This window comes from Falco biarmicus, chromosome 8 (genome assembly GCF_023638135.1).
Source record: "Falco biarmicus isolate bFalBia1 chromosome 8, bFalBia1.pri, whole genome shotgun sequence".
Classification (NCBI taxonomy): domain Eukaryota; kingdom Metazoa; phylum Chordata; class Aves; order Falconiformes; family Falconidae; genus Falco; species Falco biarmicus.
The window spans coordinates 60,016,903-60,042,866 of NC_079295.1; the positions used below are offsets into that span (position 1 = coordinate 60,016,903).

The window sequence follows — 25,964 nt, forward strand, 5'->3', positions numbered from 1 at the left end:
TCGTTTGTGATTCCTTTGATTCATCTAAAACAAGTCATTGATTTGTGCTTATATCCTGAATGTTCATTGATTATTCACTTAGTGTTTAATGTAAAACACATCTATAGCTGGCTAGTTTAAGTGAAGCTGCCAGTCATCTCTAGAAAGCTTTGAAGTCTGCTAAGTGATGGAGAAATGGCTTTAGCAATAGATTGGGCAATGCTGGCAGGCTGCTGCGGGTGCGCTGGGGTTAGCCGTGGTTCTCCCTGGTCACAAAACCCAAACGAGGCACCAAAGCACCAATTTCTCAGTTCACGGTATAAAGAAACACGAACAAATATCCGTCCTGGGGCAGCCGCCCATCTCAGTATTCAGAGACGAAGCTTTATGTGTCACGTGAAGGTTTTCTCTATCGTTATCGTGCCAATTCTAACGGTGACACTTTCTTTCACGAGACAAAGCCCAAGGGATCCGTGGGGCTTGGTGGGTGAAGAGGGCTGCTGTGGTGACAGAAGTCACTGGTCAAATTAAAGAATTATGGAAACTATTAAAATAAACAGAGGGCTTTGGCGGGGGCTGGCAGGTTAAGGCTGTTAGGAGGAGAGGCTTTTCGGGGAGTGCTGACCAAGCGTTGCTTAACAGCTTCCTGATTCAGGGAGAGGATTGTTGTCTTTGATGGGAAGAAATGCATTTTTTCTGCCTTTTTTATTTCAGTTGAAGTGTAGGGGGCTGTTTATCCAGCGATGCCCTTCTTGAGTTTGTTTTTGAGCTCACATCAGGCTTCTCTTGCAAAGCAAGAAAATTAGGAAGGGCAGATTCCTGTTTTAAATCATCTCTTTCTGCATTAATTGTAGCACTGTCTGCTTCTCCGTCTGTTTTTCTCCCGGTGTCAAGTCACATTCAAGTCTCCAGGTTCCGTGCATTAGCATGGACATGCCTCTGATGCACAGAGACGGCTCCGTAGCTCCTTCTCTCCTGCCTGCCCCTGCCTTGGAGTTGCTCCCCTAATATTCCTGCCCTCTTGCTCTATGTACAGGATAAATACCTAAAGGTTAATGTGTATTTTGAAGTGACTAGACATGTTTGTGCAAGGCGTTTTCATTTCTGCTTATATTAAAGTGGACAGCAGTAGCATTAAAATGTAAATTATTAGGCTTTAAAGAAGCTCCTATGCAAAAATTTCCCTGCCTTTTATTTTCGTAACGAGTTTTGTTGCGTTGCAGTGTCTGTTTACTTGTGACTGTAATTGTTGTACTCATGGTTTAGGAGCTGTGGGTAGTGGGATGGGTGCTGAGCTGGGGGAAGAGCATAGTGTTGGCTTGGGTCCATGCCGGTACCTGGCCGGCTCCTGTTCCACAATGAGTTTTTAGACCATCCTGATCAAATTTTCAAGACTACCTTAGAGAACACAGGTTTTTCTTCTCTCCCTGATAGTGAGAGCTTTCTGGAAATAAGGTTTAACCTGAAGACCCCTTTTTGTCACTCACTGCTCCAAGGAATTTCACGGCTTAGATAAGAAGCCTGTGGTACCAAAAAAGTTGTGTAGCCTTCAGAAGTCCTTGTAAATAATCAAAGAAACACTCCCAATACTGAGACAGGAGCTACTTAAGATACGTGTAATAGCACTACGTGTTTGTAAAGCCTGGTTTAGTGAAAGCATAGTAGCAAGACTAACCCTGCCAGTATCAAGAACTTCATGCAGAAGAAGCTGGAGGAGTTTTCCGAGTGAGAACTAAATCGCTGTATTCCTCCCAGGAGAGGGGTGCGCGGGGAGCTGAGCGGCTGTGCAGCGTCCCCGTGGCGTGTCCCCATGCTGGGTGTGAAGAGCAAGGGCAGCACCTGCCCGTGGGGGTTGCCTGGTGGGTGGCTGGACCTGGGCAGTGTTGGACTCTGACTCAGCCGTGACCACAGACAGGCACCTGTCAAATGAGTTATTCAGTTGATGCTGGCAAAAAGTGGTGGTCTCCCCTCCCTCCTCTCTGTGCCCAGACTGTGATCTTTTGCTTTTATTTGATCTTGCCTTTCGTGTTCTAACTATTCCTTCATGCCGTCTCTCACCGCACTCTCTCCGGAGCTGGCTTTGATATCTTTTCTCTTTGTAATCATTTCCCTGGGTTTTCTCCTTTCCTTCCTTTGATGTCACAGAAAACGACCAGGATGGGCATCTTCTCTCCCTCTCTTAATCTTGTCCAGTTCCAGTTACCCACCACTTGAGGAACTTCACCAGATGATGAACTAATAGTGTGGCATCGTTATCTCGAAGCAATGATTTTGGGTGGAAGCTGGTAAGGGTTGGGCTGCCTGGGGAGGAGGTGGTGCTGGTCCTTGCGCTGGGTGTCAGGGGTTGCTCCAGGTCCCTCTGGGTCCCAGGAGTGATGGTGAGGCGGGGTGTAGCCCCCCAGGAGAAACCCCCTGGCTCCCAGAGCGGAGCTGTGCTGTGGGGATGCTCGTGCAGGCACCGTGCGCAGGTGGCTGGGCAGCGAGAGCTCATCCTGTGGCATGGGGCTGAAACCAAACTGAAGGCAGAAGAAGAATTGTGTTTAAAAGCAGATTAATCTGCTGACTTTGAGGAGCAAGAGGTATTTAGAAAAAAAAAAATTGGAAATGCAAATTCTAGCTGAGCAAAAACTTTGTTGTTTGATGGCTGAAATTCTCTGCTCTGTCGTGCCAGTGAATCTGCGTGAACCGTGTATTTTCCCTGAGCTAAAGAGCTGACCGGGGGGGCGGGGGGGTGTTAAGAACCCAGAGTGGTGGATGAGCATAATTAGGACATGGATTATGGGTTGGCTTCGTATAGATCAGTTAGTGTTTCGTTAATGTCTGGTTCCACCCTGTCTGTCTGTTTTATTAGATTAATTTATTACTTTCTGAAAGCGCCTCTCCAGTGAGCTGAAATATCTATTTACTGGAAGTATTTGGTTACCATGAAAAAGTCTATTTGGCGTGTGTTTGGCAATATTAACTACTTTCTTCTGTTGCTTTTGCAATTTAATTGTCTATTTATTTTGGGTATTGATTGCTGAAGGCCTTGGTAATTATTTGCTGATTTTGGAAATAATGATTTTAAAGGCTCAGATTACTTTTGTAATATTAATCATTACCTTGGCATGCTTGCCTCGAAGGATGGGATCTCTCTGATGGCTCCAGTTGCAATGTGGACATTTACTGTCTGAAACTATGCCGCTGTCTTAAAATAACAAAATCATTACTGGTGGTTTGTTCCTGAAACTAAGCAGATATTTGGAGAGATGCAAACCTGACAGTTGCAATTAGCTCACAAATTTGCTGTTCCTGTTGGCGGGAGGAGTGGCCAGATTCTGGAGTCAAATAAAAAGATAATTTTATTTACTTTCTGCTGTTTCGCTCTTTCCAAATTAATTTTAAGTTGTGTTGGTCTTGGCTCCGGTGCAGGGGTGGTGGAGAAATGGGCTGCCTTGCTCCGGCAGCTGCATGGCAGCGATGTAGCGATGCCTGGTGGGAGAGGAGCAATGCTCCGAAAGGGTGTTGCACTTGCAAGTAAATGTGCTGCCGTACAGCGGCACATCTTGCTTTGGGGGAAGGTGAGAAATTGGAGAGTCTCTGCTGGGAGCTGAGTAATTGGCACCTGCTATTATTGTGTCCCTCCTCCCCCTTTTAATAACTTGTTTATAAGGATAGCTCTCCTCCAGATCTCACTACACAGCCAAAAAGCACGCTTTTTTTAAAATAATACATGCATTCCTATTCACATCAGGGCTGGAGACCTACCTCCTTACTTTTCTCTGAGGAGGAGGGACAGCTTTTGTGTCATCCAGACGTCTCTGCTCCCCGCTGGGCAGGCTCGCAGATGCCCGTGGCGAGACGAGCTGCGTCTTTGCCATACCTGGAAGGAGATGTAATTCTGCCATTAATACAAAACCTGGCAGGCGGCTGGAGTGGCTGGGAGGGGAATTTTGTCCTCTTGTTGTTTTAGGCCTTGGAGCAAGGGATTGTGTTGGCTGTTTGAATGATGTTGGCTTTATCTCCATTGGAGCTCGCGCGGTGACATGTATTAACCGGAGAGCACGGAACGCAACGTTTAGCTTACGCCCCTGGGATCGCTAGTGCAGTGAATCCCACTTCTTTCTCCTGCATCAAGTGATTTGTTTAATTGGTTCTAACAGTTTCATCCTTGTTCTTTTATTAGTGGATCATGGTGCAAAAGGAAGCTGGGAACATTTTTGGATCCTGTCCTGGGTAATTTGATGACTAAGTCTCATCGAGCTTCATCTCTCTGCAGGTGCAGCGGTGCATCTCCTGCAGGGGATGTGGTGGGAAGAGCTTCTCCTCCGTCTCCCAAACGCACACGTGGGGAGAGAGGGAGGAGGAGGAGAGGGCAAAACCATGTCCGTGGCAATTGTTTTCTGATTCCTTTCATCACCTTATAGAATGAAAATGATAAAAGGAGCCTCAGAAAAGAGGGCATTGCAGCAAGCCCTGGCAGGGCTGTAATCTCTTTTCTTCATACTGAGGTATAAAGATAATTCGGTCAGGATTGAAACAGCGGATGGCAAATAATTCTTGAACAATCTGCTTATGGTGTTCCAGGATGCGAATGAAAACCACTAATGGGATAAAGAAGGATCTAGATAATTATCTCAGCTGCATTAAATCCTGTCCTTTCAGGAGAGTACTCTTGTGTGGACACTAATTTCATGTGTATGAGAAGCTGAAGTGACTAGACATTTTCAGAAGTTAGCTGATTCCAAAATAGCCATCATTGCTTGGTGATCATCTATCTTTTATCTATCTGGATGGTCCTAATAGATCTGATTGCTGGTCTCTGCTATCCTGTTTCCCCTCTCCCTTGCAGCAAGTTAAAGCTGCGATACACATTCTCTCCAAGTTGGATTTGAAACCTCCTTCATCCTTTTCCTTTTTCATTTGGTCTGCTGTTTTGGGAGACTTCCTGGTTGTTGTTTTTTTCCCTTTTACAGCTGGTAATGCTGTTTTGAGTCTGATGGAAGAGCCACTTGCGATATCAATGTATGCGAGATATTTTTTTAACTTCATCCGTATTTCCCCCCCAGGAAGATCTCTGCCTTGCAATGTGGGGGGCAGCACTGTGCTCCAAAACAAATCCAGTTGTACAGTCAGTTAACGAGGCTCTTGTTGTAGGCTCTTTGCTGCCTTTGTGTTTGAACCTAATGGATGCCCCATGGATGAAGTGGAAGATGGCAGGAAGAGAAAGGAACAGGTTTGTTCCTTTGACAACATTGACAGCAACCGTGACATTCAGATGGGGTTGGATCAATTAACAGCGTTCAAATATCCGTGTTATGGGATCTCTGCTCTCTATGAGCCCATGGTCCAAGGAGATCTGCTGTTCGGGGGTATGGGCAACAGAAACATGCTTCTGAGAAGCGCCGGTTCTTCGTTACCCCCCGCCAGCTGCAGGCAGCTGCCTTTGCCAGCTGTCGGAGCCTCGCTCCTCTCCGGCCTCCCGCTAAGCACACTGAGGCATGCCTGAACTGGCTGCAGCATCCTTCGGTGAGCCAGGCTGTGCATCCGTCAATGGGAGCCAGGTCTGGGGACGGGACTTCAGCTGGGATGGCTGCCCACGAGCTGTCCTCCTGTTGGAGGAGGAGGATGGTCTGTCAGCATCATCCCCTTGCACACTGGAGGACAGATGCTGTGCGTCACTGTCTTGTCAGGGAGAGACTCCATCATTCACAATGTGGGGAGTGCCCAAATGTAGTTTCTCAGCGGCAGAGCCTCTCAAATCACAAGGTTCCCATCTTTTCTTGCTGCCATGGTAGTACAGTTAAGGTTCAGGTGTCTTTTGGAAGTACGGAAGGGCTTCCTTGCTTTTAATGAGAAGTCAGACAAGAAATGCTGTCCTGCTCAAGGTGGCCTTGGGTTTCCAGTCTCCTTCCTATGGCACCGGGAGGTTACAAGGGCCAGTCTCGTGCTGAAATCAAAGAAGCCGGAATGTGTATTTTTGCTGTGGACTGGAAGTTGCTCTTGACACCAGGTTTGCCGTTCACACCACCATGAGTTGTCACTTGCCTGTCCCAACCAGAGGATGTCCTTAGAGGCACATGAAGCTCAGCCCTCCCATACCAGGCTTGGTTTTGGGACAGGTAGGCTGCACAGGCTCCGATACACAATTAGGCACACCCTGATAAAGCACTTGCCCAGCAGGGCTGTGTGTAGAAAAGAGGCTGCGTGGGATCCTTGCTGCCTCCGGAAGGCTCTGTAAGAAATGAGTCATGTTTAAGAAATGTGGTCACCTTTCATCTTGGTGACCTGCTTCTTGAACAGCAGCTCTTAAACTGAATTGCTTTACAGAAGAGTCAGTATCAAAACTTCTTCACCTCCTGGTCAGTTGCTAGCCCTGAGGCTCCAGGAGCAGGGCTGCACTTTAACAGCGATGCCTGGTGCAGGCTCTTGCTCTGAAACCACTGACATTCTGCAAGAGGAATCTGGTGAGGTCTGGCAGTTGACCCCTAAAAATTGATTGATTGCTGTGTAAGGCGAGATACCCATCTTATCTCTGAGAACACCAGCCCTCTTACATGCTCTTGAGTTGCACAGAGATCTTAATGGGGATTTTTACCTGGTTCTTGGTATCACTGCACGCCCTTTGAATGAACTGCTTGCTAAGAAATCCTTTACTTGCCCCTCATCAAAGGTGTCTGGTTAGCAGAGTTGCTAGTTGAAGTCTCCTTTCTCCAAGCCTGTGCTGTGGTGAAGTGGTATCTGGAGCTGTTGTGCCAAGTGTTGCTCCGTAGAGCACAGTAAACTCCTGCCACCTCCTGCCTGAGTGACCTGTGCCCAACGAAGCGGTTCTTGGGATGTCTGCAGAGCTCTTACGTACATCGTGCGAGTCAGCTGGGAAAGGCAGGTATTTCATGTCTCCTTGGGAACCTGTCAGAACAGCAGCAGATCGCTTAGCCTGAGTAGTGTTGTCTGCTCCTAACTTCTAAAATGCAGGTCAAGGTGTATTGCTGAAATAGTTAAAGGTCAGGCAAAATGATGACCTTTAGCCCTTCATAGAAGCTGTGGTCATCAAAGAAGGTGTTTCACTGCTGGTATGGAAACTTCAAGCCCTTGCCTGTTGTTCCAGAGTGCTGGTTCATTATCCTTAATGCCTTCAAACCCAAGGTGGTCGTCTCTGCAGCTTCCCCTGATGGTGACCCCACGGTGCTCAGAAGCCCCACCTGAGAGCAGGATCCTCTGCGGTATGCCCTGAGCGTGCTGGATGCACGGGCAAGCCTTCCACACAGCCTCCCCGTGAGAGGCTGGGCTGGGAGGAGCGGTCTGTGCAGGTGAGGCAGTCATCAGTGGCAGAATGGGCCACTGAAAACCCACATCTACTCGTCAGCATCATTTGGTGACCAGGATTGCTGCAGTGCTGGGGACCAGTGTGGGGGTCGTTTGCATCAGACTTGGAGATTTGGTGGCAGAGAGGAGGAAAGGGAAGATGTTGGCATGAGAGGGCTGGTAAGTGCATAAGATCTGGATTGCCAAACGGTGCAAAAAAGGGCAAGGACCTTGCTGGTGCATGGCGCAGCGCGCAGGTGGGAAGGCGCGGGGTTTGTGCGTGCACTCTAGTTTGGCTTCCAGGAGAAACCCTTATCTCTCCTCCTGCCCCCAGCTCCCTGAGTTGCCCTCTTTCCCTCTGCTCTGCCTACACTTCTTGCTGTGATTTCAATTATTTATAGTATTTCTTCTCCCCTTAAACTGCTGGGCTGCCTGTGCGGTATTTAAGCAGCCGTCACTCCCCGGCCCGTGCTGCTGGTACAGGGAGAGGCGATGCGAGCGCACGCAGCTCATTAACAGCATTTGAGGGCCCTTCAGGATGAGCAGCAATGTGAATGTAAAACTGCAATTGGATTTCATCTTATGGAAGGTTTTGATTGCAGCTGGTGAAATAACGATCTGCTTATTAGTGGAGAGTAACAGGAGGAAGCTGCTAAGGGGAGAGGAGGAAGAGTTTTGCAGAGGAGCGTGGCCCCGTTTTTTGGTGACACTTAAGCAGCCTAGAACAAGAGGCGTATCCTCTGCATTACATCAGTGTACATTTGGAAGAACCTCGTTAAACAATTTAATTTCTTTTCCATGCAGGTGGGTGTCGGAGGGGAGCCCTGGGTGACTGGGAAGCATGGGCTTACTGGGCTGGTCGGAATTCGGAGCCGAGGCTGGGGGAGACTAGTCTAGCTGTACAATTTAGTGCTCCTTTGTTTTTACCTCGATGGTATTAAGCTTGGAGAATAAGCAGTAAATGTTTAAATCCCTTTCTTCATTGCTGCCATGTTCAAACTGAATTAACTCTCATCCAAAGGAAGCCAGTGCTGTAGGAAACATCTGCCGTGGTCCAAATTGCGTTTGAGGTTGGAATTAAAATGTATGTAACTGTTCAGTGGTGAGCAGTGAATACACAAATCCTGCTCTTTGCCAACAGTTGTTTTGCAGGACATGATTTGTACGCTTCCCTTGTACCTGTGCGGTTACACGGATGCGTTATTGGAATACGAACCAGCGCCATGTGTCTCAGGAAATAATGATTATAAGGTGAAGCAGCTTGCTAGAACGTCAGATAATTTCATATTTCAAGCTTACGTTTGTTTATTTATTTGTCCTCTACAGATGGTTTTTCGGGAGTGTACTAGTAATTGATGTGAGGATGTAATTGTAGTCATGGTGCATCTGTGTCGGGGGCAATATTTATGTGCCGTGGCTGCTCCATGAAATATTTGTTCTCTTTGCTCCTCTGTCCCATGAGTTGACGTAAGCTCTCAGGGAAAGTACAAACAATTTTTAGAGCTGTTCTAGACGTAGTCCTTACAGGTTTTTTTGTGATTGTGTAACTGAAAAGAGCTTTTGAAAAGATAGAACAAGTCTCAAGTACAGGCTGGCTGGGGAGAGGCTGGTGCGTTGCCTTTTCTGATGAGCTTTCGGTCTGCTGAATTAGGAAAAACTGAAGCTCCCATTTCATGGAGTGCTGTCTGAGGGCTGGGATTTTTGGGGTGTATGGGAGTCCCTAGGCTGCCTTCTGCCTTCTTTTGGGTAAAGACCGACAAGTTTGAAAAAATTGTTCAATTGCTTTAAACTGTGCCCTGTCTTTCAGTGGGAATTGCAGAAATAATTGCAAAATAAACTGAGGAGTGCCTGACAAAACCGGGTAAGGCAGAAGTTTGAGCTCATTGAGCACACTGATGCTGTATTTCTGGTGCACGGTGGCAAACATTGGTGCCACCTGTATTTTGGAGATTAGTTACAAGGTACTGCCAAATTCCCAGTGGATTAATGGACGTTTTGGTTCGGACTGACACCTCCCAGAGGCCCCAGAGCAGCAGCATGAGGGTGGTGGCACCAGAGTCCTAGACCTGGAAGCGGGTTGATGAAGTGCAAAGCTCTAGGTGAAGTTGGCTGAGTATCATCAGCCCGTTTCACAGGTGGGAAGTCAAGGCACAAGAGGGGTTCCCAACCTGGAAGGCACGTACAGCCTGCTGGAACCACCCTCCGACCGTCCCCCCCGCAGCCCCCCAGAGCCAGCGGCCGTGTCTGCAGAAGGATGGGCTTGCATCTCTCTGCTGGCACGTTTGCTAGCCGAGGAGTGGCGTTTTTCGGGTGGCTCTGGGAGGTCTGTGCTGGCACTGGGCTGGCAGGGCTGTGGGGCTCCGGGCAGGCACCCCGAATGCTGCGGCAGGTGCTGGGGGGACACCTGGAAAAGCATCCCCGCTGTGGCACCGCGTCCCACCCAGCTCTGCTGCCTTCAGCAAGGCGCCGGCACTGGGCAAAGTACATGGGGGGGGGGGGGGGGGCAGAGGGTGCCCGGGTGGCTCCAGTTGGCCATTAACGCACTGGGAGGCTGGGCTGGTGGATGGGTTCTGCTGCTGTGGGGCCCCGGGCGGATGGAGGGGCAGGAGCACGGGGGTGGCAGGTCACACCAGGGGCTGCTGTTGCCGCAGAGGAAAGAGGGAGATTTTTATGTTTTGTGGCACCTCTTTTCCTGCTTTGGAAAAAGCTTCCTTTTTATGTGCCTGTGTAAAGGCTTTATAGTCCGAATGCTGCGACTTTGACTAGCTCCTCAAAAATGGTGAATTTTGACCGTGTATAACCAGTGCCTTCGGGTTACTGAAGATTCTTCTCTGTGATGGATTTTTTACTCATTTAAATGAGTGATTTTATATAACTTGTGAGTATTGGCAGGCTTACCATCACTTTCTTCCCCCCCGCCCCCTTTTTTTTTTTTGTTCTGTTTAAGCTTGTTTTTTCAAAGGGACTGAAGCTATGTCCTTCCCAACAGATTGCAAACTTCTCATCTCACTTTAGCCCGGTTGGGCCATGGCATGGAAATCCCAGAGGTGATCCAACATCCTCCAGGTACTTTCCAAGGGAGAACAGGAGGGCAAAGGAGAGAAGGTCTGTTGGTGGCTTTGCCGGAGGATGGTATGAACTCCTCCATCAGGCATGGGTGAATCCATACTGAAGGTGTTATCTTCATAAAGCCCCAGCCACAAGAAATGCTTTAACCAAAGCTTTTGGTTGAGTTTGGGATGCCCAGATGTTGGGCTTCCCCTGGGCCGGGGGCTGCTGGGGTGGCCGTGGTCAGTGCTGCTCTGTGCCCCGCCAGCAGCGCAGCCGGTCCCCCATAGAGTCCTGCCACTTGCAGAAAATAAACAAGACCAAGTTTTGGGGTTTTTTTCCTTCTCACACCTCCAGTAAGCGTTAGAAGTAAGCACAAGGTGAAAATAATTGTCTTTTTGGTTTTGTGGGGTTTTTGTTTGTTTTGTTGTTTTGGTTTTTGTTTTTTTTAATGGGACCATCCATTTTGGTATTCCTGCCTCTGGCCAATGCCTCATTCTCTAATTTTTGTTGCTGCAACTGCTTTGCTTTTTCTTCTTGCAATCAAGATAATGCAGTACAATATTGCACTAAGAATTTCAGCTATTCAATTACCTTTCAGAAGTTGACTTAATTGGCTCTTTAAGTGATAGCCCTCTATTGTGTGCAATCAGCACGACTCAAGGAGGGAGCAGGAAGAGGATAAGGACTTTGTTGCTAATCAATAAATAAAGGTCTTTGAAATAATACTGCTTGCAATTTGTATCACCGGTTAAATTACACCGAAGATGATAGTCTGCGTGTTCCTTGCAGAGCACGGCTATAACAGAGTCATAAGGCTTTGCTGTCAGCAAGCATGTGGGCTGTTGTACTCTGTGTTTCCAGTAAATCCAATATTTTCCCCTTGGATTTTTTTTTCCCCCTCAAGTATTAGTGAAAACCAAACCAAAGCTGCTGCAGAGCCTGGCACAGGTAGTTTGGGAAAGTCTATAGTGACCGATCATTTGGTTTGCACCTCATGAAGTATGCAAATGAATGTGATACCCGATGATAAATAATTCAAAATGGAGATGCAAGGCAAGGGAAGATTATAGATGCAATAGATATATGGTAAAGCAACTTTAACAAAAATAAGCAATCCCAAAATCCTAAGTTCTTCTTCTAAGCACTGATCCACCGAAGCAGCTGCCGCTCGGTGCAGGTTTGCCGCCAGTGCAAGGGGTGCAGTCCCCGGGACTTGGATATCCGTCTAGAGTTTGCAGTCAGGGTTTGGCCAAAGCTGCAGCTCTCAGGAGCTGCTGCCCCTGCACAGCTCTGTTGCACCTCAGGTCATCACTGAGCTAGTTCCAGCCTTGGTTTAGGCAGCAGCAAAGCGTAGCCGAGCATACCAGTTTCCTTTTAGGTAGGTATATTTTATTCCTTTTTTTTTTTTTTTGTTCCCCCTAGTTAGTGGTGTAAAAGTGACTGGCTGCTTCATACTTCTTTTTAAAGCTGGAGTTACTAATCGTAATTCATGTTTTAGTCCTAATTAAAAATATTTTGAATCCAGAAAGGTCTTCTTGAGATTGCAAGAGGTACAAGACTGGAAGCAACCTTCAGTCCCCTGGTGCCGCAGCTGCCTGGGACAATTCCAGCTCCTGTTACCATGGTCCCATCCCTGAATCCATCCCCTCCCAGCCAGGGGGTTAGGTGAGAACGTGGGTGCAGAACTGAGTAGAGCCACAGGTTTTCATGTTTGAGCATCCAGCACACTCCTGGGTAGGGTGCATGCCTCTCTGTGTTCCATTTCCAACACTTGCATGCGTAGGGAGTTTTGTTTTGTTTGGGGGAGCAACCAGGGGATCGGCTGACTCGGACTGAGCTGGGATTTACTCGATTAAAGATGCTTCTTCCTTTGCTCCCTGCCCTATCCTGGTAAGAGATGGGTAATTGCTCCTAAGTGTTGTGTTCTTGCTGGGGGGAAGACGGTGGTGATCCATGTTTATAATCCTGCACCGAGGAGCAGTTTTAAGGCCATGTCACATGCCAGTTTGTAGGATTTTTCACAAAACTGTGGAGGTAGATTGAGTTCACCCTTTTATCAGCTGGAAATAGTGATGCTACAGTGTCCTGGTCCAGCTCAGCATTAAGCGGGTCCTTAAATTGCCAGCAATCTTCTCCTGGCAGGCGCTGGCTGGTGTCAGGCGCCTTCGTGCCCAGACACCCCGACAAGGCTGTGTTTGTTAGCGGAGGGTTGGTACGGTCTTGCCTCAGTGGAGAAGTGGAACTGAATGGTCATTTTGTGATGACAGTAATTGCAGCATCCGTGTAGTTTCACCATCCAAGAGTTCTACTAATGATCCCAAGTGCAGGGTTGATTCCATATTGACTCTGCCGAGGACTGCAGCGCGGGGAAGGTGTGTAGCATCTATTTCTGAGATGCAGTAACTGCTGGTTTGCTAGTAATTTTGTCTGTAGTGAGTTAAGCAATATAGGGGAAGAAGGGAAAAGACACAACTCTTTTGTCGTAAATTTACTCTGTGGCTTCTTTTGCTCCCGGGAGGGGCTGTTATGATAAAGTCTGATATATTTTCACATCTGCCTGTGAAGAATGTAGGATTTATCTTTCAAATGAAATTTGCTTTGCTGCGCTGCCAGCAGTTTTGTTTGGTTTTGGTTGGTTTGTGGGTTGTTTTTTTTTCCCGAGTAGCTATTTTTGTGAAATACAACCCAAGAATTTGTATTGGCTTAACACTTAAAATGTAGCCAGGGGAAGGTGGAATATTCATCTTTATTGTATTTGTTTCTCCCATAATGAGACATTACTGTCTGTTGTAAAGGAAGCAGTCCCCGAGCCCACGGAGCATGCCCAGTTATTTTCTGCTTGCTCCATTAGCTCGTGTGCAGACCTCCTGATTTTTTATGTGCATGTGCTTTTCTACTTGTTTAATCCTGCCAACTGCTCTTCTGGTTGGAAATCCATTTCTATAATGCCGGGTATTACACAAATTTGTTGAAGCTCTTAATGCAGATAACGGGGGGTGAGGCTGGTTTGCCCAATCGGGCTGTGCCAACTTTCTGCTTTCCATCAGTCACACAGAGAGCTTTACGTTGCAGCTCACTGAGGGCATAAAATGCACACAGTAAAGAAAAATAAAGTTTAAGGAATGACTAGGGTGCTGTAAACATCGCTTGGATTTTGATTTACAAAGTCCAAGCACAGCACAAATTGTATGGCTCACTGTGCCCTGTGGAAATCTCTCTTTGTATTCTTTTTTTTATTATTATTTTTTCTATTTCCTTAACTAGTAATCATGGGATTGTAGCAGAGAGCCCTTCTGTAAACAGCTTTTTGGTCACCGTTGCTGTTTACTATTACTCTATGCAGCATGGTGAAGCTCCCCATTCACGGGAATATTCGTAACGGGATGCAGCAGGGATGCAGGCAGTGGAGCTCTGCAGCCCCAAATTTTGGGGGTTTGCGGTGTGCATGATGCTTTGGGGACCAGAGCTGGGGTGAGTGAGAGGCATCATCTCTCTCCAAGCGCTGCATGTGATCCGCAGTGTTTGTGTAGCCGTTTCCAGCAGAACCGAGCACATCCATGCCTGTTGTACTGTTCTGGTTGTTTTAATCTGTTGAATTTATCCGTGGCGCTTTGCCTGGTGGAGAGCAGTGGGAATGTTGTCAGCAGTGGCAGAGAAGGATGCCAGGCTGCTTTTTTTTTCATTATTTGTAGTGAAGCTGTACAAAGTCCATCCAGGACCTCATGGCAAGGGTTTAAGTAGCTCTCAAGCATGCACGTATCCTGTGTTTAAGTAATGGAGTAGGGAACCGGTTCAAAGTTTAGTGTGAGTTTATATACTTGTGTTAACTTCTGACTTAACTATCCAGTTTTATTAAAAATAAAAGGAACTAAATCATTCTGGCACACTTTGATAGCTACAGCATTTGGAAACTCTTCAGCTTCTCTCTTCTCTTTCCTGATTTCTTCCCAAGAATAGTTGCAACACTTCTTCTTTAGGGCTTTGCCCTAATGATTACATCTGTGAAGATCCGCTGGCGTGGATTATCCTGCAAGCAGGATTGTGCCCTTAAATGGAAAATAAGCCGCCACAACAGCCACAGTTCGGGGCAAAAAATATTATTGTGGGAAAGCCAAGCTGCTAGATGTGTTATTCCATGTCGTGGAGCGGCACAGTCAGGAAATGCTTCTTAGTGCGGAGAGGAAACGCTCGCGTCTTCTGCGTGCTTGTTGCATTCTTTTTTAATTGTTGTTAAAATAGGAAAACACATCTCTAATAAATACCATCTAATACACCCTCTGTAAAAGGGATGGGAGGCGTGAGAAAACATTCGAGGGAGACAGGGAGGCCGGTCATGCTTTATGAACTCTTTAATTTATTTGCTGGCTTCTGCTCCCTCCCGTTTCCCCACGCTCCGGTGGCAGTGCAGGTTCTCTCCTGGCTGCCCGGCCGGTTCCCCAGCCCCGCTGCCTCTCGGCCAGCGATTTGGGCTAAATAATCCAATTGAGCTTTGCAGCTTATATAACTGTCTTGGCTGGAGGCAGCAGCCGGCCTGACGGGGATAGAAAACACATCTGGAAGTGGTGTACTGAACATACTACTGCGGCCAGAGCCAAACCAATTTGGACAAATTTGCTCATACGCACAAGATGTCCTTTGAACAGCAAGACGCGTGTGTATGGTCTCCTTGCGGAAGAAGTTGAAGTTAGAAAATACTCCCGTCTATAAATTGTTGCGTTGCCCTGCCTGGGAGACTTCACTGGCTTTTCTCCTCTCCTTTCACCTTTGGAAGATCTTCTGGCTCTTCCTCTTCAGCTCCAGAGGATCAGCCAGTCCCTGTACTATGCTGATGATAAATAACACGTATGTTTATGTATTTCAAAGGTGGGAAGGACCTCCAGCATCATTTAGATTGACTCCTTATCTGATACCCATCATAGGAGTTGCTTTTTATTTAAACTGAAGTGTCACTTGGTGTAGAACTGGAACACAGCTCCGAAGAAGAAACAATCAAGTTTTTTTCCGAGAATTCATTATAACCCTGGTAATTTATGCTAATGGTTAATCACACTATTAAAATGTGGGCATTTTGTGTCAGCTTGAGGGTTGGGGAGAAAGAAGAACTCAGCTATTTTGTATTTCAAGTAGCGTGCCCAGCACAAATGTGGAAAAAACCCAGTGCACATTTTAGTACTCTCAGATGTCTGTTCCCCTGTTGATCTCCATTACTCTCAGTAGGGAAGTTATGGGCATTAGCAGCAGAATGAATTTCCCTTCATGTGCAGTGATATGCTCTTATAGCTTCGTTTTATAGTCTGCTGTCTGATGGTAAAGGATTTATTTGTCTTTGCAGGTGTGCAAGGCTGGTTTAGCACGTGCGTCCTGCCTGTTCCTGGGTGCCTGCACACCTGCCTGCTCGACACCTTCCAAACGTGCGCTGGGGAAGGGGTGTGAAACTGCCACACACACCCCTGAAATCTCATGTGCCACACACACACACAGAGCTACTGGGCTTGTCCTCTGGAAACATGTCCAGGGAATTAGCTACAGTCAACATGCACTGGCCAGGTTGCACGGGAGCGGTGCCAGAGGTAGTTTGGCAGAGGGTGTGTTTCCATCTGGAGAGGGGACATTGCTGGGGCAGAGTGATACCAAAGTGGTGCTCTGTGGCATCCTGATCCCACTTTGGCTTTTGGAGTGGTTTTGCCATTTCTGGGTGCTGCCCAAGGATATGCACCCAGGCAAAGCCCACAGTGCCGAGAGGTGGTGCAGAGTGCTGGGCAGCTCTGCTTGGGGCTGCCCTGCTCTACACCAATGTAGGGCTGATAAACGCTTGACCCACACTGACAGCCTCCAGGATTCCTGGCAGGCCTTGCTCTGGTTTGTTATGGAAAACTTAAGATATTTCTTCCAGTGTGCTGGTTTGTAAGGCTGTCAGAATGCCCCTGCTCTCACCAGGCGTTGGACAGGCACGGGAGCCTTCTAGGAATATCTTGGTAGTCATAAATACCTACACACAAAGTCACAATCTTATAGTTTGTACGTTTTATTTTTTTCCATGGTCATAAAACTAAATAGTGAGTTCCCCAAAAGAGGCTGTGTATCTTGACCCACTCCTCCCAGCCCAGGGCAGCATTGGAGCTCACCCATCTGCACTGCTCCTCTTCAGACCGGGGTTTGCTGGAGATGATGCCACAGCTCTGCCTCCACTTCTTCCACATCACTGTTGTGTCTGACAGACTGACTGCCCTCTCTTGATGTTTTATCCCTAAAGAAGAAGAAAATTGGATTAGATTTTTTGCAGCAGGGCACAGTGGTGATCCTGGGTAATGAAGCTGCTCTATGCACAGGGAGCTCTGGGAAGCTGGGTACAAGGGTGAGTTATTAACAGGGGACTCGCCCAGGGTGATTCGCTTTATGGACCTCTCATAAAGGCACTCCAAAGGATGAACTGATTGCTAAGCATTTCTTCATGCTCACATGACAGCTTTTGCCCTCAAAGAGGTGCTGAGCAGCCTGGGTGGCCGTTGAGAGACCATTTCCAAAGCGATGTTTGGGGTACCTAAAGCAATCGAGTACAGAAACAGCCTCCCCAGGCACTGCAGTCCAACAGTAAACCTCTTTGTACAGATGGAACGGGAGCTCGAATTGAGCTCTGAACACTCGTGCTGCAGCTTTTAAGGGCAGTTTCCATCGGAGTGAGTCATGCTGCTTGTTTTCCCTGTGCTGTGCCTCGCCTTGCTCCCCCGCGGTAGGATTTTTCCCTGGGTTTTGACCTCCTGGCACCCCTGGGACAGCAGGACTGCAGCAAGCGGGTCAGGCCCTGCATTCTGTCACTCCCACTGGTGTTGTTTGCTGTGATTTTGTGCAGTTTAACTCCTTCAGTACGAGCTGTGGCGTTGCTCAGCTGTGCTTGGGGTTAGGCTTGTGCAAAAGCCCTCACCCTTCTGTGCCTTTGCTGAGCAGCTGTGGCTCTTCTGGGGCTCCTCACTCTCTCATCTTCCCTTCACACCTCCCCGACTTTAAAAACGTCTGGGCTTTTGGTTTGAGCGTTTCAGCGAATCCTCCTGTCCCAGTATAAAACCAACTGATGGATTGGTTTCATCCCAAGGAGTGGCTGGGGACAGTGAGCGCTGCCGGGAGAGCCGTGCTGGGATGCTGCAGCGTTGCTCTCCCAACAGCCCAACTCAGCATCATCCTGCGCCTGCTGCTGTGAGCATGTACAGCCATGCTGGTGCTTTCTGAGCTGTGTAAGATGCAAGTTTAGTCATGGAAAGCTCCAGCTGTGGGCTCTGACGCTGTTAGCTGGGCGCAGCTCACGGGCTCCCAGCAGGAGGCAGGGGCTCTTCTTTCAGCAGGCAGCCTGTCCATCTTGTGCTCTTCTTGCATTTAAAATTGAATCTTTCTGTAACATAGGTTCCTTCTGGGTGGAAAGTCCGGAAAACCGAGCCGCGGCAGTCCACATACCAATTGGCATTACGTTACACGTGCCACCAATAAAGGTAATGGTGTGTGAAAAACTGAAACCCCAAATGCATTCCAATAGACATGTTTGGAGGCAATGAGAGGCATGAACGGCATATCTCTGCTCACAGGGAGTGTGAGGTGTCCTCTGCCAGGGCTGAACAGCACTTCAGGAGTGGCTGTGAAATTAAGCATAAATACCATGGTCTTGTGGTCCGAGGCTATGGGAAGCAGACGTATTTTGGGAGGTGGTAAGCAGCACACCGTGAGGCTTGGTGCATTGTCTTTAAGCCATCAGGTAAACCTGACATTGCAAGAAAGCAAAACCTCTAGGGATGTGGTTTCACAAGCCATTTGAACTGCTGTCTGTTATGGGCTGTCGTCCAAAAGGGCGTCCTAGTTCCCATGTGCTTCCTTTGCACCACTGGCTCGCTCAGTGGGATGATCCAGCTGAAAATTAAGCCTGCAGTGAGGATGCTTAATTGTGCAGCTGGGTCAGCCCATGGATACGGTGGACCGTGGGGCTGCGTGGGTGTCAGTGCCATGGCAAGAGGCATGGCGCAGGGAGCACCCTGCCCATTTCAGCGTGCCTGGCTTGCGATCGCCCAAAGCCACTCGTGACACGCTGCCTGGAGCTCGGCATGGGGCAGCGGGAGATGCCAGTAACATTTCAGAGCAGCAGCTTGTTGAGAAGCTTTCAGGCATCATTTAATAAGCAACTAAAGGTCTTAGCAGTAGGACACCCGCGTAGTCAGCATCCTCCTCCTCCCCCAGCTGTTTATTATCTACCCTTGAAATGTCCTGCAACCCCCACCTTGTGCTGTGCCATCGCCAGCAGCTGTGTTGCCTCACGGCAGAGGGATAACGCTGCCGCTGGCACGGGGCTGGCAGGCAGCATTCCAGCTATCCTGCTGGCCGATGTGGCCCCCAGGCCTCCAAGCACTGCGGCAGTCCCTGCATTTTTGAACAGGGAAAAGTTAAATTACTGCAGGTTGCTGGGAAGTCGGGAAGTCCATCTTGCTTGTACTTCCAGTGATGTGTTTTCTGCCAGGGGAAGAAATGAGGAGATTTTGCACTTTACAGCAGGCTGCTGTGGTTTTGCGTGAGGGGGTGCCAGCATTATTTAATAACCCTTTCTCATGCTTTCTTAGCTGCTGAATGAGAAAAGGGAGAAGCGAGTCTTCCGACTCTTTTAGCGGTATGTTTTTCTTCCTAGGAATTATCCTAGCCTATAAAATGAAACAAGAACCCTCAGACAGCATCAACGCTTATAGTTGGTCTAAGTGTGCTGTTTAATGGCATTGTCTTGTTTTTCTCCAGAGAGAAGAAAATAGACCCCATTAAGTGCTCATGTTACAAGCCTGCACCCTGGGGGATAAATATTTCAAATATTAATGCTGAGTAATTTTTAAAAGGTTCTGCATGCATTTTATTTCAAGTATCCTGCAAATTATTTAAGACTACTAAAACAAAATGCAATTCAGAGCAGCTCATCCCATGATCAGTATATGGTGATTTTAAAATCTTCTTCTACCCAGCAGCACAGTCCTGCATTCGATCAGGCATTGGTACAACAGGGAAACTATAATCTGTTTGCTGCTGCGGATCTGTAGTAGACAAAATGTACAATTTACATAGACAGTGGAGCGAAGGGAACGTTCTAAATATCCTTTCACTCTAATACAGTCACATGCATTGCAAATGAGTTACTGTTTTGGAAAAAGAAGTCAAACCTGACTTGCATTGAAGTTCTTGGCTATTAACATCAGTGGAGCCAGGGACTCCAGCCAGAACTTCTGTGATTTCCTTGATATCCCTCTGACTTAGGACGTCGCTCTAACTTTTCCATATGTGCTCTCTGATTTATGACACAGCCACACTTTATTTTGCTGTCGTAAAATTCTTTCATACGCTCAGCCACGCCAAAGGCTTCATATGTTATTGATTAAACAAATACCCCCTGTTCCAGGATTTCAGCTGTTCTGAGTCTGGTGGTAACCTTAGTGGAACGACGAGTGCGACGGTCGATTGTGCGAGGAGGTGGGGAAATGCAACGCCCAGGCACTCACTCTTGCTGATCAATAAGCTATCCTTCAGGTCACACAGTGGCACTGCTTTTTCCACCGGCCGCTGCATCTTTGAGATGGGCTAAGCTCGTCCACCAGCTACGAAGTGCCGATGGCTCGTGGTCATTTGTTGGGGGTGATGATGATGATTCCCCCTTTTTTTTTTATTTTATTTTTTTACTAATGTTAGGAGGGAGGAGGGTTAAACAAGAATTTCATTTTGACTCCTTCGCAGGCAATTAGCAACAGCTGCTGCTAGGGGAAGGGCGTGATGATTAACACAGTGACCTTTCCAAAGATCGGCATCCCTTCTCAGAGGGATTCCTTTCGGATGGACTTGTGAGCTGTTAGCGCGAGGCACAGAGTGGGATGCCTGGGTGCTTAAGGGTTTGGTGGAACAAGGTCTCTGTCTCACTATTAACATAATTAGGTTGTAATAAAAAGGAGGCTCCTGTTAGACTGTGAGGCATTTGCTCTGCTTCAGGATTTTCTGTTTCCTTGAAGCTCCAGAGCTGGGCCTTGCCAGCACCCACGGGAATGTGGTCCTGTGCGCGCCAGGCATCAGCTGTTTCTTCCGTGTTGTTTCAGTGCATGAGATTGTACTCACTAGCTTTGGTACACACTGTGACAAGGTGAAAGGGAAAGCGATCTGGTCTGGAGGTTTGCAGGTGGTGAGAAGCCCAGCAAATCCGATTTGGGTTTGTACTGTCTGTGATGGCTTGCAATCCACCGTGAAGCTGGTAGCCACAAGCGACAAGTAAAAGAATCCATGGCATGATCCTGCCGAGACTGATGTGCCTGGACCCTGACGATACACAGCTGAGGCTGCAGGGGGTCCCTGCAAGTGCATTTTCAATACAGCGCAACAACACGTGTTCCGCTGCAAGTCTGTTCCCGCTGCCCTTAGGTGCATGCGAGAGTGTTTTCCCTGTCTGTGCCATGGAGGGACGGTGCATTGGCCAAATGCATCTTCTTTTAAACCATGCACAGGTGTGCTCAGTCAGGACAGACCATGGGTGCAAGCCCCCAGCCTTTCCCCATCACCTTTTTTACCCCTTTCTTTCCACACATCCCCTTGCCCGGGTTTGCCTTGTGTGATGTTCTCACTTAAAAATCCTGTAAAGCTGCAATTATTTTGAGGTTTAATGACCCATGATTTCTGTAATGCCTTATTTTGTTCACTTTCAGCACGTTTTTATTCCCTAATCAAGTAAAGAGTATTAAAAAACCCACCAAGAACAAAGCCTTCACTTTCCATTTGAGAGAAAAATGCTTCGAAAGCTGTATTTGTGCTGCACAGGTAAATAATTAGATTGCCAATGAATTAGCTTCGCTTTGAAGACGAAAGCTGCAGTGCTCCTAATTAAGTTGTGAAGAGAGAGAAATGTGGGACCTTTCTCCCAAGAAATGGGGAAGAGGGGGGTTCCCAGCCCAGACAAGGCTAGGGACCACTGGCAGGGTGGCGATTTACCCCACTTTGGTCTCAGCCCCATCTCGTGGTGCCTCTGTGCTCGCAGCACCTTTCAGCTCTTTGACATTGTTTAAATTCCTCATTTCAGTGTTTTTCCATGGCAGTGAATTCAGAGAAATAATATACTTTCTCTGGGCAACGTATTTCCTTTTATCAGCTTCAAATTAATACTTGAATGGTTACTTATTCCTATATTTTGAGACAAGGAGAATGGAAATCTGTGATATATTTTCATTATATTGCTCTATTTTATATGCTTCTCATCGTAAGCCCTATTATTATATGCCCATCCTAAGATGAATAATCTCATATATTTTTTTCTTTCCTCACAGAGCAGAGGTTTTTTTCAGGCCTTTGATCATTCTCATCACCCTCTTCTAAAGCCCCTTTTAAGTCTGTAATAATATTCTTTTTCAGATGAGGTGAAAACTATTCTGGGATTAGGCAGCATCATTTTAATAATGTTATAATCTTCATACTATTATTCCCCGTCCTGTTCACTAAGCAGACTAACATCTTGTTTGCCTCCCTCTCCATTCCCCTTTTTATCCCTGGATTGCTGCTGCCTGCAGAGCAGCATCAAGACTGATACTCTGGTCTCCTTCCTAGTTAATATTGTTATTTGAGAAACGTGAAAAATACCTCGATTCCCCTGCTGATTAATTTGCATCTATCAGCTTTGGCATCAGGTTGCCATTTTGTTGCCTTTTCTCCTGGTCATTTGCTTATTTTGTGGCTTTGATGAACTTATCTCTGTGTCAGCTCCTGTTTGGCTGCTTCGCAAATTCATCGCCTTCTCCAGATCCTCACTAAATCTATTAGACAGTGAGTTTAATGCCAATCTGTGTGGCTTCCTCTTGATAGTTAACCTTTTGCTATGATGAAAATTCACTATTTAATTACGTCTTCTTTCTCTTTTAGCTCAGTGGCAGTGTTTGCCCTCTCCCCTTCTCCTCCTTAGCTGTTTGGCAGCAATATGAATTGCCGTCCGATTTCTCTGCCTTGGTTAAATCCCTTGGAGGGATTGATAAAACCCCAGGAAAAATCAGGACTAGTTCCTTTTGCAGGAGCTGATGGTGGTTCGCACCTACCAGGGATTTCCTTGCCCGCCAGCGCTTTTGTTCACAGCACGGTGAACCCCAGGGACGCACCGTGATCTCGGAGCATTCTGTGTCGCTCCATGCGATTCACCACGGAGCTGGGCTGCAGAGGGATCCCAGACCGGCTCTGCAGGTGCCCGAGAGCCGTCTGATGGCTTCTGCTGCCTCTGCTGCCCTGGTCCTAGACATTTTAGGCAGAGGTGATGGGCATCACTGGTTGCTTTCCTCATTTTTGAGTTTCTGCAGCCTTGCTCTGGAGCTTGCAGCCCTCCTGCCCTTCCCTGGGGAGCGTTTTGGGGCTGGGCGCAGGCACCCCTGTGACCTGCTCTCCTTCTTGGCATTGCAATGGTCGCCATCCATGTGGTGGTTCACCATCCCCATCCCTGAAAATTTACTACTTAGGGCTTTAAAAGAAAAAAAAAGAAGCTTATTTTTGGAAGCATCTGTGTGAATGTTGTCTGAACGGGATCTTAAATGCAAACAGATGCTCCTACTTCGGAGTAATAAGGCACAGGGGATATGTATTTTCCTCTCTCCTTCTAGAGGACTGAATGTGCTGAGACAACATCAAACTCCAGCGAGGAGACATGCAACAGGATTATGATCAACACCTACTGCTGCAAAAAGAAGAAAGGGTGACTTAAGGGTGCCCATGTTCCCTCCTGGGTAGAGTGTCAGTGGAGGGATGCATTGCATTTCTATCTCATTACGTGGAGCTGTGGAAGGTTGAAATGCTGTTAAATAATACTGCAGGCTCTTATTAAATGGCTATATTTAAAAAAGAAACAACCCTAACACACGCATTCACACAACTCATTGCAGCCAGTGGAAGTACTTTATTTGAGAATCATTTTTTCAGACAGGCTGACTTTTAATAAGCCTTTTGTTGCTGCTGATGTGTTAGCTCGGTGCGACAGCGGTGTAGTGGGATGCTTGAAGACAGCAGCCGCAGAGCTGAGCGGCTGCGTGGGTGCGGGCTCTGAGGGATCGCTGCCATCACCCAGCCTGGCAGCCAGCGCCTTCCGCTGGGTTTGGAGGTCAGTTACTGGTTTTTGTGACGTGCCGCAGGCTGGTGCTGCAGAACGGCTCTGTGTCTGCTCAGGACAGCGCTCGGGCACCGGCTCTGAGTTGGAGCGTAGCGATGGCACCGAGGGAGGCAGGCGTTGGGGCAGTGGTGGCATCGAGATGCGTTATTCGGCCACGATTCAGGATAGTTCTAGGCAGCGACTGAACTGGAACAAAGTGTAAATAAAGGGACATAAGGAGCTAAACCACAGGTGCTGGCTTTGATGACTGCTTTAACTGCCCGTGCCCACTGCGCTCAAGGCCAGGCTGGATGGGGCTTGGGGCAGCCTGGGCTGGTGGCCCGTGTCCCTGCCCATGGAAGGGGGGTGGAACTGGGTGGTCTTTAAGGTCCCTTCAAACCCAAACCATTCTGTGGTTCTCTGATTATTATGACGGGGCTTGCCCATCAGTGCAAACTTGAAAAAGTTTCTTTAAAAACTTTTTTGCTTTAAAAAAAAAAAGTTAAAGAAGCTTATAATAAAGGAACCTGGGGTGTATTTTTATAAGCAGCAACTAGAAAATGTCTGTTTTGACTCAGTATCCAGGCAGTTTGGGACGCAGGGGAGATGTAATTGTCACATAATGTTTACTGAACAAAGCATCCATGTTTGCTGTGTGGTGGTAGCACTGCTGAAATGCTCGCTCCTTCTGAGGGGGTGAATCAGCCCCAGCAGGGTAGTTGCAACTGCTGGAGCCTTTTGGGAGGTTCACCCTGCCAGATACCGTCCGCTCCCCCAAATCTGTCCTTGATGGGGTTTCATTGTTGCTCAGCATGTCTTGGTGTTCAATTCCTTAACGCAAACCAAGTACTCGGTGGCTGCATATATCCTACACTGCCAAAATATTTATGATTTTAAAGGATGAGTCTGAGACTGGGAACAACGGTCCGTTGACTCATGGAAGGGGAGGCGATATATGTCTCATCTTGCTCATCAGGAGCACAGTTAGTGTTCCTTTAGATTTGAAGGAAAAGACCTGCTCAGTCTTCATCCTGCCTGGAAAAGGCAGTGACTTTTGGGGAGTATTTTGGGTGCTGAACTATCTTCTCTTTTTCTTTCTGCTACTTAAGAGAATGTTTTTAGTGTCACAACTTAGCTGTAGCAGCTCCACATACCCCAGCAGAGTTGCTTCCCAGTGGGTTTTTAGGGGATGCTTTTTGTTGATCGTGAGTTTCTAAAGCTGGTTTCTTCCTTCTACAGCCAGATAAGCAAAGGGCAACATTTTGTTTTTAATGGTATGGAATGTTCACTGTGGAGTTACTGCTGAGCCCTGTGTACCTGTGTGCGAAGTGTCTAACACCTGTGTGCTATGCTAGCCATCAGATTTCCATGTAAAGCAGGACTGTCCTTTTTGTGCATCTCAGGAGCTGAATTTAATTCACTGATATGGCATGGTAAGTCCTTATATCCATTTTAATGGTCCAGTGAAATTCTGTTAGCAAAATACCTAATGCATGTTGTGATTCAATTGGGGCAATCTAGAGTGTAATGCGTGGAGTGGTGCCAGCATTATATAAATCATTAAACATCAAAACGTAGGAAAAAAAAATAAAATCCCTATTCATCATCTAACTCCAAGAGCTCCTGTAAATGGCTGGGGACGAAGCCAGGCGTGGGCAGCACAGGCGTCTGGCTGCGACGGGGACGGTGGCGAGCTGGGGTGGGGTGGCTCGCCAGCCTGGCTCCCCATGCTTCACCAGCTGCATTTTTGGGTAACGTAGGTGCTGTAGCATGGGGAGGGGGTTGTTGTGTGCTCTAGAGTGCCCCCAGGCCTTTGCAAGTCCTAGAGGGAGAACAGTTATTTGCTAAAGGCATGCTTTAAATAAAACAAAGGAGGATAGTCATTGCAGAGAAATTTTCTGTAGGCAGTTTGATTTTCTGCTCCAACTCTGTTTGCGTTGTGAACTGGGCACCACACTTTGTTTCGGCTCTTTTGGCCCTGGGAACTTTTGTAGCAGACAGGTCAAAAGGTGCTGTTGTGCTCTTGAAGCCAAGATTTTATAAAGATAAACGGTTTAGAGGTTTGTGGGTTGTTTTTAGTTTTTAAACAAAGTCTTTTGAAAGTCTTCCTAATGAGAAACAAATCCAGCTCTCAAAGACTTTGCATTTGCTTTTGAAATTATTGAATTGGAGGGAAATCGCTGGCTTTGGCGATGGGTCTGCTCTGCTGGGAGAGGTTATCTGCAGAGAACAAAACCAAAAGTAATTGGTCCTGAAATACAGACATGTTTAAAATGCACCGCAGGCTCCCTGGGAGGTTGGAGTGCAATCTGAAAGACTAATGCAGAATACAGAATTACAATGTTCCTGACACTCTGTGTGTGTATATATGTGTGTGTGTATATATATATAGGGATGATCATGTGAGATTTCAAGGTGGGGGGTTTATTGGCTTTATTTGTGCCCATCTGCTGGTTTAGGATCAGATTAGGTATTTTGCTTTCACCTGAAAACTGACAATGGACAAGCTGAGTGGACACAGATGTCCCAGCCCTCACCTCTGCTA

At 47.4% G+C, this 25,964-nt stretch overlaps 1 protein-coding gene and 1 long non-coding RNA gene across 5 annotated transcripts in view; one reads left to right on the top strand and one right to left on the bottom strand.

Moving 5' to 3' along the window:
- The window catches only part of MGAT4B (alpha-1,3-mannosyl-glycoprotein 4-beta-N-acetylglucosaminyltransferase B), a 52,039-nt gene that overhangs the window by 6,089 nt on the left and 19,986 nt on the right, over positions 1-25,964 (top strand). Inside the window, exons 1-2 of one of the 4 annotated variants that reach the window (XM_056348964.1) lie at positions 16,421-16,669; positions 17,710-17,795. The exons of 1 other annotated variant lie outside the window; for it this stretch is intronic. In XM_056348964.1, the coding sequence (XP_056204939.1) occupies positions 16,623-16,669; positions 17,710-17,795 (133 nt within the window). In that variant the 5' untranslated portion in view covers positions 16,421-16,622. Of the gene's footprint in view, positions 1-10,252; positions 10,330-16,420; positions 16,670-17,709; positions 17,796-24,703; positions 24,853-25,964 lie in introns of those variants that run through there. 2 more of the 4 variants (XM_056348967.1, XM_056348966.1) reach the window with 2 other exon arrangements.
- LOC130153721 (uncharacterized) lies at positions 3,303-4,340 on the bottom strand. The gene is made up of 2 exons (XR_008823493.1): positions 3,727-4,340; positions 3,303-3,450 (listed from the first exon to the last, which is right to left on the bottom strand). It is a non-coding gene; the product is annotated as an uncharacterized LOC130153721 (long non-coding RNA).